The sequence below is a fragment of the Salvia splendens genome, chromosome 16, assembly GCF_004379255.2.
Source record: "Salvia splendens isolate huo1 chromosome 16, SspV2, whole genome shotgun sequence".
Lineage (NCBI taxonomy): Eukaryota > Viridiplantae > Streptophyta > Magnoliopsida > Lamiales > Lamiaceae > Salvia > Salvia splendens.
In genome coordinates this window covers 24,788,774-24,806,441 of record NC_056047.1, presented here as the reverse complement: position 1 = coordinate 24,806,441, position 17,668 = coordinate 24,788,774, and the positions used below count along the sequence as shown (strand labels likewise).

The 17,668-nt window shown below is 44.5% G+C and overlaps 1 protein-coding gene across 1 annotated transcript; it reads right to left on the bottom strand.

Annotated features, from left to right (window-relative positions):
* Nucleotides 1-935: 935 nt before the first annotated feature.
* On the bottom strand, nucleotides 936-7,660 carry LOC121770403. Its single transcript, XM_042167136.1, has 4 exons — nucleotides 7,493-7,660; nucleotides 6,929-7,339; nucleotides 5,801-6,403; nucleotides 936-1,286 (listed from the first exon to the last, which is right to left on the bottom strand). The coding sequence occupies exons 1-4, from the start codon at nucleotides 7,658-7,660 to the stop codon at nucleotides 936-938; spliced, it is 1,533 nt and encodes a 510-aa protein (XP_042023070.1).
* Between the last annotated feature and the right edge of the window lie 10,008 nt (nucleotides 7,661-17,668).

Sequence of the window (17,668 nt, the reverse complement as noted above, 5' to 3'; positions counted from 1 at the left end):
CGATTATTTGGAGACCATGGTTCTGCACCATAGGAGTGTCGGCCGGCTTGCAATCAAGTAGACCCGTTTCTGCCGGAAGATCGAGCACATACTTCCTCTGGCTGATGAAGATCCCTTTTCTTGACCTTAGTACTTCTATCCCCAGGAAATACTTGAGTAAGCCCAAGTCCTTCATCTGAAATTCGGCAAACAAATTCTTCCTCAACTGATTGATCTCATCCTCATCCTCTCCCGTGAGTATCATATCATCAACATAAATGATTAAGCAAGTGATCTTCCCTTCTCTTTTGTTCAAGAATAGTGTGTGATCTGAGTTGCTTTGCTTGTACCCATATTTCTTCATTACCTCCGTGAATCTCCCAAACCAAGCTCGAGGTGACTGTTTGAGCCCATACAAAGTCTTCTTCAGCTTACACACTTTTCCTCCCTCGAATTCTCACATAAAACCCGGCGGTGCCTCCATGTAAATAGGCTTCGACAATTCCCCATGTAGGAATGCATTTGGTATATCAAACTGGTGTAGTGACCATTCACTGTTCGCCGCTATAGAGAACAATACCCGAATAGTACTCATCTTTGCAACAAGCGAGAATGTCTCAGCATAGTCAACTTCGTATGTCTGGGTGTATCCCTTTTCCACCAATCTTGCTTTATACCGTTCGATCGATCCATATGGCCTCCTTTTTATGGTGAAGACCCACCAACACCCCACAGTCCGGACTCCATCCGGTTTCCGGCATACTTCCCATGTTTTATTCTTCATTAGAGCTTTCATTTCCACTAGGATCGCCTCTCTCCAATGGGCAACTTTCATGGCTTCTTCCGCTGTTCGAGGGAGCTCCTCTCTTCATAAAGGGCTGCTGCAAACTCCCTCGCCATCTCACTCAAATTAGCCTTAGCCAGATTCGCCACCGAATATCGGCTTCTCGAGCTACTCATCTTAGGGCTGTAGCGCTTAGCCGGTATCCCACGAGTGCTTCTTGGTGGAAGTATGTACCGCCTGTGTCACAGTCAACTGCTGCATTTTCCTTTTCACCTGAGTCGTTAGGAATAACAATTGTACTATTTGAGCTGGTTTCAGGAATTACCTTGGATATCACTGGAGGAGGACTTAACTGCGGTGTAGCCGGCTGAGGAGGCTCCACAGTAGACGAGATAGGCTCGGCGGTGACACTAGCTTGCTCTGTTAGTTCCACTGTTGAGTTGCCTAATTGTGGTGACGCAGCCCAACTAAGGGGTCTAATGCTATCACTCGAATTCTCCCCATGGCTATCAACACTCTCCCCCTAAACCCGAGTCTAGGCTTGGAAAAAATATTCATATTCTAGGAAATTACAATTCATGGTTGTTATTATTTTCCTAGAAACCGAGTCATAGCAGCGGTACCCTTTCTGGTTAATCCCATACCCCAAACAAACACATTTAAGAGAACACGCAGAAAATTTACTTCTTTCATGTTTGGGAATATGCACATAAACAGAGCAGCCAAAGACACGGAGGGGAAGCGTGAGGGGTTCGGGAATTTTAGCTAGGGCTGAAAGAACCTGTAAGGGGGTTTTCATTCCCAAAATTTTTGTAGGAAGCGGTTTATTAGATACACGGCAGTGGCAACAGCTTCTGGCCACAAAAGTTTTGGAACATTTGAATCGAAAAACAGAGCACGAGTGACTTCCAAGATTAACCTATTTTTTCGCCCTGCCACTCAATTTTGTTCAGGGGTATAAGGGCAAGTTGTTTGATGAACTAAACCTTTACTCCTAAAAAACTCAGCCATCGGCTTATTAACAAACTCCCTACCGTTATCAGATCGAAGAATTTTAATAGGAGTTTGAAATTGTGTTTGAATCATAGTGAAGAATAGGACAAATTTTTCAAAAACTTCAAATTTATTTTTTCAAAAAATATATCCAATCTAATATCGTGCAATCATCCACAAATATGAGAAAGTATCTAAAACCGTGATCACAAATAATAGGCGCATAGCCCCACACATCAGCATGCACTAAAGGAAAAATATCTTGAACTCGAGTCTCACTAGACTTGAAAGACTGCATGTGGCTTTTCGCCAAAACACAAGATTCACACAAAGTGTCTTTAAACATATAAAATTTGGGAAAAAGAACTTTAAAATAACCCGAGGAAGGATGTCCCAATCTGCGGTGCCACAACCAGGCTTCTCGGTTAGCAGATCCGTGAGCAAGTATCACGGTGCCACCTTGTTGAGTAATCTCATCCACGTATTAAAGACCTTGATTCTCAGTGCCACGCCCAATTATCCTCATCGTCCTGATATCATGTAACACATATAAATTAGGATGCATCAGTAATGTACAATTGAGCTCTTTAGTCACATGGCTAATGGACATAAGTTTATGGAATAATTTGGGCACATAGAGGCAGTTGGAGAGTTTTAGGGTCGGCGAAATTTCTTTGGTCCCACTCCCACCAACGACAGTTAATTCCCCATCGACGGTCTGGATTGAACTTTTAGTTGCCTCATCCAACATTGAAAAATCATTTTTATCATATGACATCGTATCTGTAGCCCCACAATCAAATATCCATCCACTCTCCTCAGGGTCGGTTCTACTTTGAGCCATACAAGAAATTGAAATTTTTTCTAAGGGAGCAAAAGGATTTGGGGTGACATATTATATTTCAGGCAATTTGGGGACTGATTTTCGAGATTTAACATGTTGGTGGCCAATTTCGACACAAGGTGTTGTACATGGGTCAGATTGGACATTTATCACTGAAGGGCTACGATCTGGTAGTAGTGTGGTTTCACACGGAGTAAGCAAGTGTGCACAGAGAAAACTAATGCAAGTGCTCGGTCAAGACACCACGCTCCTTAAATCCACTGGATCACCAGGTCCAGGAACTCAAGAGAACACAGAGTGTTTTTGTCGTTGGACACACTCGACTCCCCTTCAAAAATAAATCCCTCAATCTGAATACTATAAATTAGCATAGGGAAGCAGGGTCGATCCCACGAAGATGGATTCGTGAAGTAGTGCTTAGAGACTCTGGAAACAAGCGGCTGCTGCCACGCAAAAGGGTTGAGAATTTTAACTACCTCTAGATCTAGGCACGAAATGTAAATGCTAGACCTAAGACACAGAAAATGTAATAGAATCAGACTTCAATACTGAGAGACACATTTTACTTCCTAGATTAAGTAAACGACTAACTAACTAAGACTAGACAGGGAAAATAAAACAGTGGGGACCATGACTCCAAATATAGCAAGTACGGCTAAAGCTGCAAATAACAAACTCATGCTCCAACTAACAACGGCATGCAATTTCCTAACCGATTCAAGCACGCAAATTGAGAAAACAGAGCATATATCTAGATTCGAACAGAATATAAAGATTTGGATGCCGAAAACTTGCTATGAACCAGAAATACATCAGATATACGTAAACTAGGCGAAATGAAATGAAAACACGTAAACTAGGCATAAAATTAAATAAATCTTGCTCAGATTCACGTCGGGTGCTTAATCCACTTTGGATCCAAGCGATCCGAACCCAACAACAAACACAATCGACTCCATAACTCCGGTTTTCACAGATCTGCTCTGATCAACTCCGAATTCAAGCAATCACAGACAACTCCACAACACCAGCGAACTCAACCCTCCGATTCATCCACAAACAGAATCCGATCACCCAGATCCAACCACAAACCTGCATAAATTCAGAAAACAATTGCGAAACGCACCCAACTCGAACAATCCAACTCTAAAATTCCGAAAATCAACATACAGACGTAACAGATAATCAAACTTGCATTAAAATAAGAGAATATGCGGCAAAAGCAAACAGAGGTCCGAGCTTCGAACAACGAAGCTCGGCAAAATCAGCAAAGTATGAAAGCGGAAATTAAATTGTTTCTTCGCCCCCACCGAAGGACGGTGTTACAACCCAATCGAAAATATATGAAAGCTCAAAGTAAACCCCAGTGCATGACCCCCCTGAATCTCCCCACGAAAAGAACCCAAGTGTGTGAAAAGTGAACTAAGCTATAGGCTGTTAGCGAGGCCTCCAACCGAGAGGATCCCTCCAGCGTGCATGCTTCTGCCTTTTATAGACGCGGACATAGCCTTCTAGAGTCTTCGTAGAAATCTCTATTCTACCCTTCACCTCCGAGGCTTCCTCCGTCAAGCAATTTTCTGCGTAATATCCACTCATTCGCCTATTTCCTAGGTCCACGCAACTGTCCTCCTCCTTTACTGGACCTGGCGAAAATCTACACACACCTGGCTTAAAACGTGCGTTAGAACTAGAAATTTTACGAATTAAAACCTTAGACCTATGCATGAAATTAGCCTTATCAAACTGCTCACACTTAAACAATGCTTGTCCTCAAGTATAAAGACAAGAAAAAGAAATAAGGCGAATTTCTATGCACGGTTCCCAAGAACGACTCTACAAACAAGATACTAACACAAAAACAGACTCCTAAACCTAGACAACTACAGACTCAGAAAAGAAAAGAACACACAAAGAACACAAAACACAACAAATAAGCATGCACTAGTTTCAACTTTTAGGCGACTGTCCCCACAAGCTTAAGTTCTCTCTGATCGTCTACAGTCTTCAAATCCTCCTTCTTCCTTCGTCGACCTAAACGGTCCGTCAGTTTGTCAAGAAACCTATGGATTTCCTAGCGGTTAGGTTCGCTCGATCACTCATTCCTTACCAGAGATGTTAGGATCAAAACGCTCCAAAGTTAAAGTTACACCACTGATGCGTTGGGTTATGAGAGTTTCTCCTTTCTATCATCTCCTTTTTCCCTATCCTCTTTTTTTTATTCCTGGGTCAGGTAATTTTTTACTTCCTGCCCTTAGGTAGTTAACCGTCTTTTTCTTTTCTTTTTCCCAATTTCCCCCTGGACTTCGTCTAGCTTATACCTCTGAATTTTATTTTATTTCTCCCTTGGACTTCGTCCAGCTTATACCACCAGTTCCTGGACTTCGTCCAGCTTATACCACCAGTTCCTGGACTTCGTCCAGCTTATACCTCCATAACCCTTTTTTTCTCCTTTATACTGTACTCCCTAAGCATCAAGTGGTTGCCCATTTTTCACATGTTAGCTCAAAGCGTTTAGGCTTATAACTCACTTTTATAGTAGGGCTGCACAACTAGGTTATCTAAGGCATTTTCCATCGTCCTTACTTCATTCAAACCGCTTTTAGTTTATTAAGGAAAAATGCATCAAAGTTGACGTGCATCCTTTCTTCAATTGCTCTTACTAAGGGAATTTTTGCCTTATTGTATCCACTAGCTCATGCAACACGCAACACACAGAAATAAAAAAAACTGATGACTCTAAGACTCTCATTCACAGAAAAAGAAAAACAAAACAAAACAAATACTGCACCTATTCCCTCCCCCTCCCACTTCACTCAAGCTTGTCCCCAAGCTATCCTAGTGAAGGGGGAAATAGGGAAGTATAAACAACACAAAATAGACAATAAAACAAACAAACAACATTCTAAAAATAAAACACACTTCCCACACTTAGACCGTACACCGGGCTAAGTGGGAGAAAGCTCAACAACCAAAACCAAACATGCAAATATAGCACAACCCCTTCTCACACTTAGACCAAAGATTGGGCTAAGTGTGGGAAGGAGCAACACATAGATACAGAACGAAGCATGCTGGCACATATAATCATAAACAGAAATCAATAAAAGATGAAAAGTAAAAGTTACTTGGGTTGGGGGAAATCAATTCGGGATCTGGCCCCCTCGGGAGCCAGACTTGGGCGGCACGGCCTGTTGGGTTACTTTAGCTTTCTTTCTTGCCGGCGACTCCGGCTCCTCTGTCATCTCTTCTGTCTGTCTGGGTACGGTCTTCTTCAAGGTCACGGGTCTAGTGGAAGACGGGGTGGTTAGAGGCTTGGTGGCTTGTGGCGGCTTCTGGATAGATAGATTTCCTGGACCTAGCGCCATGGATCCGCCACTAGGTGCAGGAAGTGACTTTGGCGCGTCCGGGAATTTCTCGCGCAACCACTTCATCATTGTCATCATTAAAGAGATGGCCTCTCCCATCCTATCAGCGTGCCTCGACGACGCTGCCACCAGATCAGTGATGCGCCCCTTTAAGGCCAAGACCTCCTCTCTGCTCATCCCGATCTCTCTTTTCATCTCGTCTACCTCCGTTCTCATTCCGGCGACCTCTTTCCGTACTCTCTCAATCTCAACATTGTCATTTCCTTTACCCCGTAGGGCCACGATCTCTTCTCTCACCATTTTAATTTCGGATCTCATCCATCCAACCTCCGTTCTCATTTCTTCCACTTCAATCCAGCTACCTGCTTCCACACTCGCTGCTTCCTGTTCTACCTGCACATCTGACTTGCCAACTTCGTAAAAACAGACCTCCTTCCCCTGCGTGATTAACAGCCCCTTGTTGAAGAAGTAATCCATGTTGAAGACCTCCGGGGGTAGACACATCTTCACTTCCCGGCAAGACTTGTGGATCCTCATGATCACATTGCGCTGCAAATAAGCCCCCAGAAGATGGCATGTGTATAGGTGCCTGGAAAGGTTGGCAGTTACTTGGTGGCAAGCTTGGGCTAACCAGTAGCCCAAGTGGACACGCACTCCCGTGGCCATACACCAAGTAAAGTACAAGTCGGGGGTTGTCAAGGCGTTGTTGGCGGTGCCCATCAGATTATAGCTAATGAATGTCTGGGAAAACCTCAGGATCCTGTTCTCGATATGGTGGGCTTTCGAAAAGCTGGTCTTGAACTGACCCACCCTTGGATGAGTCACAAACTCCCATGCACTCTGTGTCTTGAAACCTGGCGTGAACTTCAGCGGACCAACCATTCTCTCGTTCCATAAACCTTCGTCGTCCTCTGTGCGCATCAGCAGACCCATCCGTAGAGTCCATTCACGGATGGTCATCACATGCTCTTCATTGAAGAGGCGGAAGTTGATGGACTCGGCATCCAAGTCAGTGGTGGACTTAAAACGGAAGGTCGAAAAGAATTCCCGTGCCAAATCTATTGGAACTTCGGAGGTGCTGTGCTTAAGCAACCAGTCAAAACCGATTGCGTCGATATACGATTGGAATTCATCGTTGCTCGAGATCTCCTTAAGCTCGGCCGAATCGTACATTTTCCTGAATTTAGCATACTTCTCCACGGCACTCTTTTCCTTATATATTGCTGTGCGTTTTGGGTCTGTGAACTTTCTCATCTTGTCCAACAGCTCCTTGGTGATCCAGATTTCCGTCGGCTCGAAGTTGAGCTCTTCTTGTTGTTCCTTTTCAGAGTCGCTGGACCCATCAGGGCTTCCGGACTCAGCAGCGTACGGTACCTTAGCAGGCGGAGGGAGAGAGGGTTCAACGGACTTCCCTTTTGCTTTCTTGGTCGAGGAAGGAGCAATCTGTTTTCCTTTCCTCTTCCTCTCGACCGCGTGGCGGCGCTCCTCCTCGTCGCTCTCCCCATCGCTAGGTCTAGAAGAGATTACCTGCTCAGGGGCTGCGGTCTCTAGACCCAGCGACCCTTCTTCTGTCTGCGGGACGTGTTCCTCGATGTCATCACGTAAACGCCGACGAGCTTGCCTCTGTGCGTCCCTTGCGTCAACCGGTGAATCGGTCCTGTCGGGGACATCAGTCAGATCCACCATCAAATTCATCCCGTCGCTAACGGGTTCCTGTACATCTCCAGAAACGAGGGCTTCTCCCTCCTCAATCAATAATGGGGTTGCCCCGCGATGTAAATAGGGGTTTCTACCCCAACCGAACCTTCCTCGTCGTGGGTTTTAACACCCACTGCTTTTACAGTGGTCACCCCCTCACTAACACTTTCTTGGGCTTCATTGCCCTTCAAAACAGTATCACAAACACCAGGGGTTTCCCCCTCTCCAAACTTCTCAAAAATAGGGGTTTCCCCCTCAATACGACTATCAGCAACAGCAGAATGATCCACACCCACAGATTCAGGTAGGGTTTCTCTCTCAACAAAATCCACAGTGGCAAGCACAAGGTTCACCCCCTCAGAGATTCCAACTACTTCATCATTTAAAACAGGGGGTTCCCCCTCAACGACAGAATCTAACCTGGGTTCACTTTTAGCCAATAGTTCCAGCCCTGCCGCCAGATCTGCTTCTGCTTCGTGTTTTTCTGCGGCGGTTGTCTCCGGGACGGCAGTGGTGGGTTCTGCAACGGACTCTGGTTGGGGTGTTGAAACCCCTGAAGTTTCCGGTGGTGGTGGTACGGCAGATGTTGAAACAGCCGGTACGGTTCCTCCCATCGCAGATGCGAACATGGCAAACGCCTCGATCGCTTTTTCCGTCCCCCCAAGTTTTTGTAGTAAGTCAGCCATGAACGCCGCCGCGTTAGAATCGACGGATCTTGAAGTGCTTCCGGTACTCTGTTTGTTGTCCATGAAGAATTCTGCAAAATTTTCACAGAAACTCAGATGGAATTTTCTTTTATTAGGGTTAGAGAAAGAAAACCTAGAGAGAAATTTGGAGAATTTCGAATGCAGAGAGAGAGTGAGTAATGAAAAATAAAAAGCATCACATGGTTATTAGCTGATAGGTATAGAAGAGGACGGTTTTGCAGGCATGACGCTAGCGACCGTACGCCTCTCCATAAAAGTGGCTTTTGAAATCCGAACCGGTGCCAACTCCCTCCAATATTTACTCCTCAATTCCCTGCACTAGTAGATACTTCCTGCAAAGTCACACTTAAAAAAAAAATCAAACTAAAAAAATGAAACGCCAGACTCCCCGGGTCTTGGGTATGACAGTATCAAAATCATGCCTAAGGAGTCTGGTTTTCCGAAAATATTTTTGGAAGATTGTTTTTTTCATTTGTTTGGATTTTTTCCTTAAAACAATTAAATATTTACAAATTGTGTTCAAGTGTTCTCAAAATTCCCTAGGTCAGGTCATGGTAAAACTTCTTGGATACTGGACCTAGGAAATCTCTAAGAACACTCACTTCCCTGACCGTTTAGACGATATCAGGGAGTGCGCGTAGTGGCATTTCGTCCACTACACACATCTCCGAGTTATCCCTAAATACCTTCACACGATGATCGTTGACAAGAAAATGAGTCGAGTTTGAAGTACTTCCCTGGATCTCTACTGCTCCATTTGCACGAAGACTCACAATAGTGTATGGTCCAGTCCATTTAGACTTCAGCTTACCAGGCATCAACTTTAGGCGGGATTGGAATAGGAGAACTTTTTGACCTACTCTCAATTCTTTGACCCGTAGGTTCTTGTCATGCCAGAGTCTTGTTTTCTCTTTGTACCACATTGCCGATTCATATGACTCCAGCCTTAACTTCTCCAACTCCTGCAGTTGCAATTTTCTCTCTTCCTCACAGGACTCGGGTCTCATGTTAATCTCCTTGACCGCCCAATATGCTCGGTGTTCTAATCCCACGGGCAAGTGACACATTTTTCCGAACACAAGCCTATAAGGTGACATCCCAATAGGCGTCTTGTACGCTGTCCTGTAAGCCCATAGTGCATCTCCAAGCCTCTTACTCCAGCCCTTCCTAGACGGATTAACCGTCTTCTCCAGTATCGCCTTTATCTCCCTATTGGAGATCTCTACTTGCCCGTTTGATTGAGGGTGGTATGGTGTGGAAAGGCGATGGTGAACTTCGTACTTTCTCATTAGAGCTTCAATAGTACGGTTACGGAAATGCGTCCCATTGTCAGATATTATAGCTCTGGGCACTCCGTACCTGTTAAAAATGTTAGCCCTAAGGAATTTCGCTACCTCTTTGGCTTCACAAGATGTGGTCTCCTTGGCCTCTATCCACTTTGAAACATAATCAACTGCCACAAGTATGTATGCGTTCCCGTATGAAGACGGAAATGGTCCCATGAAGTCCATTCCCCAGATATCGAAGATCTCACACACAATCACTGGAACTTGTGGCATTTCGTCCCTCCTGGAGATTCCCCCGGTCTGTTGACACCTCTCACAGTTCTGACAAAACTTGAAAGCATCTTTATGCAATGTAGGCCAGTAAAAACCGCTATCTAACACCTTCCTTGCGGTCTTCCTAGGTCCAAAGTGACCTCCACAAGCTAGGGCATGGCAATGATTTAGTACATCCCTCTGTTCCCACTCCGGGATACACCTCCGGATTACTTGGTCAGCTCGCATTCTCCACAAATACGGATCGTCCCAGAAATAATACTTGGCTTCGCTTTTGAGCTTCATTCTCTGTGCCCGGGAGATTTCCTGCGAACAAGGCACCTCTCCAGTGACCAAGTAATTTGCCAGGTCTGCGAACCATGGCTCATTGTTTAGATGACATTTACCTTTCTCAGAATCTCCTAGACCTGTTAACGCCATGATTTTTTCCCTTTGATATGTCTAGGAAATTCCCCTAAATAATACAAATGTTCCTCGGGGAATGCATCTGGTATTATCCTCGGTCTCCCCTTGAAAAATACGACTAAGGTGGTCAGCCACCTTGTTCTCAGTTCATTTATTATCCTTAACCTCCTAATCAAATTCTTGTAAAAGTAACACCCAACGGATTAATCTTGGTTTAGACTCCTTCTTCGCCAGCAGGTACTTAATGGCCGCGTGGTCGGTGAAAACGATCACCTTCGACCCCAGCAAGTACGGGCGAAATTTCTCAAATGAATATACCACCGCCAACATTTCTTTTTCGGTGGTGTCATAGTTCTTCTGGGCTTGATTTAGCGTCTTGGATGCATAAAAAATCACGTAGCTTTTCCCATCAACTCTTTGACCTAGCACCGCTCCCACGGCATAGTCGCTTGCGTCACACATGATTTCAAAAGGTAGATTCCAGTCGGGCGCTCTAATAATGGGAGCAGAAACTAACCTATCCTTCAACAACTGAAAATCTTTTTTGCTCTCCTCATCGAAAACAAACTCCACATCGTTATGCAATAAGTGAGTGAGTGGTTGAGCGATCCTTGCGAAGTTCTTTATAAACCTCCTATAGAATCCTGCGTGCCCTAGGAATCCTCTCACCTCTTTCTGATTCGTCGGGTAAGGCAGTTTTGAGATAACATCAATTTTTGCTTGATCTACTTGTATGCCTTTTTCTGACACCACATGCCCTAGGACAATTCCCTCAGGGACCATAAAGTGGCATTTCTCAAAATTCAAAACCAAATGCTTCTCATGGCACTTCCTCAGCACTATATCCAAACTTGCCAAACACGAGTCAAATGAATTCCCGTACACAGTGAAGTCGTCCATAAAAATCTCGATGCAATCTTCCAGGAGATCCGAGAAGATGCTCATCATACACCGCTGAAAAGTACCTGGCGCATTGCACAGGCCAAACGGCATCCTTCTGTAAGCATACGTTCCAAAGGGACACGTGAAAGTTGTCTTCTCCTGATCCTCGGGATCCACTTAGATTTAAAAATACCCACTATATCCATCCAGGAAACAAAAATATTGCTTGCCCGCCAACCTTTCCAACATCTAGTCAATGAAAGGTAATGGGAAGTGATCCTTCTTGGTAACCTCATTCAGCTTCCGGTAGTCAATACACATCCTCCACCCAGTAACAAGTCGAGTAGGGACCAACTCATTTTTATCATTCTTAACCACCTGTATTCCTGACTTCTTTGGTACCATATGTACTGGACTAACCCATTCACTGTCTGGTATGGAATATGTGATTCCTAGGGATAGCAACTTCAATACTTCCTTCAGCACTTCTTCCCTCATGTTCGGATTCAACTTGCGTTGTGGGTCCCTACATGCTTTTACTCCTTCTTCTAGGCGAATGTGATGCATGCACAGATCTGGACTGATCCCAACCAAGTCAGAGAGTGTCCACCCAATAGCCTTCTTGTTTCTCCTGATTACATTCAGCAATTCCTCTTCTTGTCCCTCGGTCAAGCTGCTGTTAATAATCACCGGGAAATTTTCATTCTCCTCCAGATACGCATACTTGAGCCCAGGTCGAAGCGTTTTCAACTCTTTCTTGGGAACATCTTTTTCCTGGGGCAAGGGATTTTTCTCTCTCGACTCGGTTGTTATTCCCTTCTTAGACTCAGTACAACTGTCCACGCTCGCCACATAAGGTGCCTTCCTTGATCTGGCTAGCTCCGGGTTCGTACAGAATTCCAGAATCGCTTCAGCTAGCTCATCATTTGATAACTCACTCGTGTTCATTGCTTGACACCAACTAGCTACTTCTCTATCAATGTCATGACTTATTTCGGAATTCTCGATCTGTTCCTGCATTAACTCTGTCTCAAGATATTCTTGGACTAAGGGGTTAATAACATCTATAGTATGCAAATTTTCAACGTCAAGAGGTTTTTTCATTGCCTCATCTATGCTGAATGTATATTTCTCCCCATTATAATCAAGGCAGATGGTACCATCAAAAACATCAATGATAGTCTTAGCGGTACGCAGGAAAGGTCTCCCTAAAAGTACTCCACCAGACTCTGCAGATTCATTATCACTCATTCTAATCACATGGAAATCTGCTGGGTACAAGAAGTCATGTACCTTTACTATCACGTTCTCAAGCACTCCTTCACGACAAATGCATGACCTGTCTGCCAATTGGATCACAACTTTGGTGTCCACAATGCCTACCCCTACTAACTTCTTGTATATAGACAGTGGTAACACATTTATGGATGCACCTAAATCACACATAGCATGCTCGATTTTTACATCACCAATAGAGATGGGTAAGGTAAACATACCTGGATCATTGCATTTCGAAGGCATCCTCCGCTTTTGAATCACTGCAGAGATGTTCTCGCCGATCAAAATTTTCCCACTAGGTCTAGCCTTCCCAGCTATAAATTCCTTGATGAACTTGCTAAACACCGGCAATTTCAAAGCATGTAAGAATGGTAGATTAATCTCCAATTTCCCAAAAATATCCATGAAATCCACCGGCTCTTCCTTCTTCTTCTTAGCTTCCCTCCGGCTTGGGAAAGGCTTCAGTCGCTTCCTTGCTCCGATAGAGTTTTCAGCTGAGAATTCTCCAGTTTCCTCCCTTACTGCCTCGTTCTCCAACTCCGGCTCTGGATCGAGGAAAAATGGTTCAGTTGACTTAAGCAGGGGTTTCTCCAAATCTCTTGTTTCAAGGTCATCCTTGACCAAGGAATTTTCTCCCTCCAAGTTCCTGGATCTAGGAATTGTATCCTCGTACTTCTTGTCTTCCTTGGAACCTGTCGCTTCCTTCGTTCTTACCACTGGACCTTCATATCCCTTCCCGGATCTCAAGGTAATCTGACTTATATTCGCTCTATCCAGTGGCCTTACTGAGGCGGGAATATTTTCTTCATTTCCCCTCATATCACTCAAAGAAGTGGCTATCTGCGATAATTGCTTGGCCAGCATATCCATGGCCGCCTTTTGCTCCTGTTGAACATCTTGAAGCTTGTGCACTACGTCATTGTTTGATTGCAGGTTGTTTTGCATATGTTGCTGAGAACTGACGAGATCGTGCACCATATCATCGATACTCTTTTGTGGCTTTGGCGGCTGACTGGGTCCTTGCCCTATATTCAGAGTCGGTCCACTCATCTGATTCTGACGAGCGTTTCCTTGACCTCCTGAAGAGTTGTTGTATTGATTTCCTTGACCCTGGTAATTGTTCTGAAAATTCCTTTGGTGCGGTGGTACATAAGAGTTCCCTTGATTGTTCTGATTTCTGTTTCCCCAGCTCGAGTGGTTTCCTTGGTTCCGATTGATCCAGCTGCCCTGCCCCTATTGATTCCTTCCTGACCAGTTACCTTGTCTTTCGGACTGAGGTGCAAACTGCTGACTTTGTTGTGGTGCTGGCTGATTCTGTTCATTGTCAGTCCATCTGAAATTTGGATGGTTTCTCCAGGGCGCATCTCTCTGTCTCCCTGGATTCCAGCTCCCATCGGGATTCCAACTTCCCATTGCATTGACCTGGGCCTGATAATCTCCTTCCTGGGTCCCGTAATGTTGCTGAATTTGATTTTCTCCTGGACCAGGAGATTTCTCATTCCCTTGTGAAACTGGTGGATTTGTTTTTTCAATTGCGTTCAATAGAGCTTTCTCGAGCCTGTCAATCCTTGCTTCTACCTTATCATCTTCTTGCTCTCTCACAGCATGCACCGATCATCTCCTCACTGCATTTCTAGGGTTATCGTACACCTTCTTAGCGTCGATCAACTTCCCCAGGATTTCTCTTGCCTCACTTCCCCTCTTCCTTGTGAAATTCCCCCCACTCGAGGAGTTCATTAAGTCCTTTGACTCAGGAGTTGCCCCTTCGTAAAACAGAGAGTAGGTCTCTGCCTCTATCATTCGGTGATTCGGGCATGCATCCAACAATCCCTTGAATCTCGACCAATACTGACTCAAGGATTCATCGTAATCCTGCTTACACTCTAGTATTTCTTTTTTCAGTGCATTCGTCTTGTTGGATGGGAAGAAATAATCTAAGAATTCCAACTTGAAGTCCCTCCATGTGCGGATAGAATCCGGGGGCAACCTCAATAACCACGTATTAGCTTCCCCCTTCAAGGTAAACGGAATTGCCCGTAGGCGATAATAATCCTCCTCTGTTGCTTCATTCGGCCTCTTCTGAATACCACACAACTTACTGAATTCATTTAAGAACTCATACGGACACTCATTTCTGCGCCCAGAGAACGTTGGCAAGATGCCGAGTACGTTTGTCTTGATCTCAATAGTCCTCTGGCGCTGGTTCATTACTATGGCTTGGGCCGGCTCTCCATCTAAATGAGCTATCAGCGACCCTATCTCTGGATCTGGATCTACCACTTGCGCCATGACTACTTCCTCTGCTTCCCCTGTTTCTGACTCTGTTTCTGATTCGGGTGGTGACTCTAGATCTTCGCGTCCTGACGGCGTCCAAGATTTGTTGCTAGTAGATTCACTCGGAAACGGATCTCCCTTGGTGAACCCTGATCTGGTGGTCACAGTAGAGACTGTATCCTTAACCTGCCAATTAAACTGGCCGTGCTTTCACCCAGATGAGTTGCTCCAGTGGGCAGATCTTGAGTCTCTGCTAATAAACTACAAATAAAAAAGAAAGAAAATAAATCAAAACTATTTACACCACAGACTCTGAACACTAACACAAAGCACGCCATCCATCCCCGGCAACGGCGCCATTTTAAGGGCTACGATCTGGTAGTAGTGTGGTTTCACACGGAGTAAGCAAGTGTGCACAGAGAAAACTAATGCAAGTGCTCAGTCAAGACACCACGCTCCTTAAATCCACTGGATCACCAGGTCCAGGAACTCAAGAGAACACAGAGTATTTTTGTCGTTGGACACACTCGACTCCCCTTCAAAAATAAATCCCTCAACCCGAATACTATAAATTAGCATAGGGAAGCGGGGTCGATCCCACGAAGATGGATTCGTGAAGTAGTGCTTAGAGACTCTGGAAACAAGTGGCTGCTGCCACGCAAAAGGGTTGAGAATTTTAACTACCTCTAGATCTAGGCACGAAATGTAAATGCTAGACCTAAGACACAGAAAATGTAATAGAATCAGACTTCAATACTGAGAGACACATTTTACTTCCTAGATTAAGTAAACGACTAACTAACTAAGACTAGACAGGGAAAATAAAACAGTGGGGACCATGACTCCAAATACAGCAAGTACGGCTAAAGCTGCAAATAACAAACTCATGCTCCAACTAACAACGACATGCAATTTCCTAACCGATTCAAGCACGCAAATGGAGAAAACAGAGCATATATCTAGATTCGAACATAATATAAAGATTTGGATGCCGGAAACTTACTATGAACCGGAAATACATCAGATCTACGTAAACTAGGCGAAATGAAATGAAAACACGTAAACTAGGCATAAAATTAAATAAATCTTGCTCAGATTCACGTCGGGTGCTTAATCCACTTTGGATCCAAGCGATCCGAACCCAACAACAAACACAATCGACTCCATAACTCTGGTTTTCACAGATCTGCTCCGATCAACTCCGAATTCAAGCAATCACAGACAACTCCACAACACCAGCGAACTCAACCCTCCGATTCATCCACAAACAGACTCCGATCACCCAGATCCAACCACAAACCTGCAAAAATTCAGAAAACAACTGCGAAACGCACCCAACTCGAACAATCCAACTCCAAAATTCCGAAAATCAACATACAGACGTAACAGAAAATCAAACTTGCATTAAAATAAGAGAATATGCGGCAAAAGCAAACAGAGGTCCGAGCTTCGAACAGCGAAGCTCGGCAAAATCAGCAAAGTATGAAAGCGGAAATTAAATTGTTTTCTTCGCCCCCACCGAAGGACGGTGTTACAACCCAATCGAAAATATATGAAAGCTCAAAGTAAACCCCAGTGCATGACCCCCCTGAATCTCCCCACAAAAAGAACCCAAGTGTGTGAAAAGTGAACTAAGCTACAGGCTTGTTAGCGAGGCCTCCAACCGAGAGGATCCCTCCAGCGTGCATGCTTCTGCCTTTTATAGACGCGGACATAGCCTTCTAGAGTCTTCGTAGAAATCTCTATTCTACCCTTCAACTCCGTGGCTTCCTCCGCTCAAGCAATTTTCCGCATAATGTCCACTCATTCGCCTATTTCCTAGGTCCACGCAACTGTCCTCCTCCTTTCCTGGACCTAGTGAAAATCTTCACACACCTGGCTTAAAACGTGCGTTAGACCCAGAAATTTTACGATTTAAAACCATAGACCTATGCATGAAATTAGCCTTATCAATAACATGATGGGGTGCTATTTCAATACCACAAATAAACCTAGGATCTGATTGCAAAAAAATTAGGGGATTAGGGCTGGTATACCCTAATTCGTTACCTCCAAATTGGGGCACCACCTCCTTTCCCCTCGGCTAGGGCTGCTTCTCTCCGATCACGTCCGCCTCTCCACGTCTGCCGCCCCCACCGGTCCGGGAATCACCATCTCACATTTGCCCCCTCCAACCGAGAATAATCCATGATGTGAATCAAATTGTACATTTTTATTCCCTAACTTTACATGATTATATAGTTTGATGCTTGCAAAAGTATGTTTTATGTGTAGGAAAAGGAATGAATGGTGAAACAAGGAATGAAGCTCGGATGGTGAAAAAGTTGTGCAAAATTTCCAAGTTGACAGACCGGGCAGAAAGTGCTCAAAATGAGGCACCCGGCCGGGTGAATAGTGACGTAGGGATTGGGAGGAAAAAGGTGAAAGGAAAGAAAGGAATTAAAAAGAGGAGAGAGAGATTGGAGGTGACGTTTTTTGGTGAGGAGCATTAATTTTGTTTGAAAATTGTGGAAAGAGAGTTGACTTGGGGGGCGAATTCAGAGGAACTCCATCAACATTCCGACGATCCGTCTCCATCCCCATTCCACACAACGAGAGCATGCTTCCTACGGTTTTTATTGCATATTTCACCATGTTTTTAGGCTAAGCTCTCTATGTTGCTCCAAGTTGTAATCTAGGCTTGTATGAATGTTTTCACACCATCGAATTCATGTGTTTTGATACCAACAATGTTTGCTTTGATTAAACTCTATGTTTTCTTGCTAAAGGATGTAGTGTTGTTAATTCCGTAACTATTGTCTCTTTAACATAGTTTAGGATTGTTTGATTGGTTGGTGTGCTATCGAATTAGAACTGTTCAGGGATAAATTGATAGTGGATTAGGTAAGTAATTATAGTAG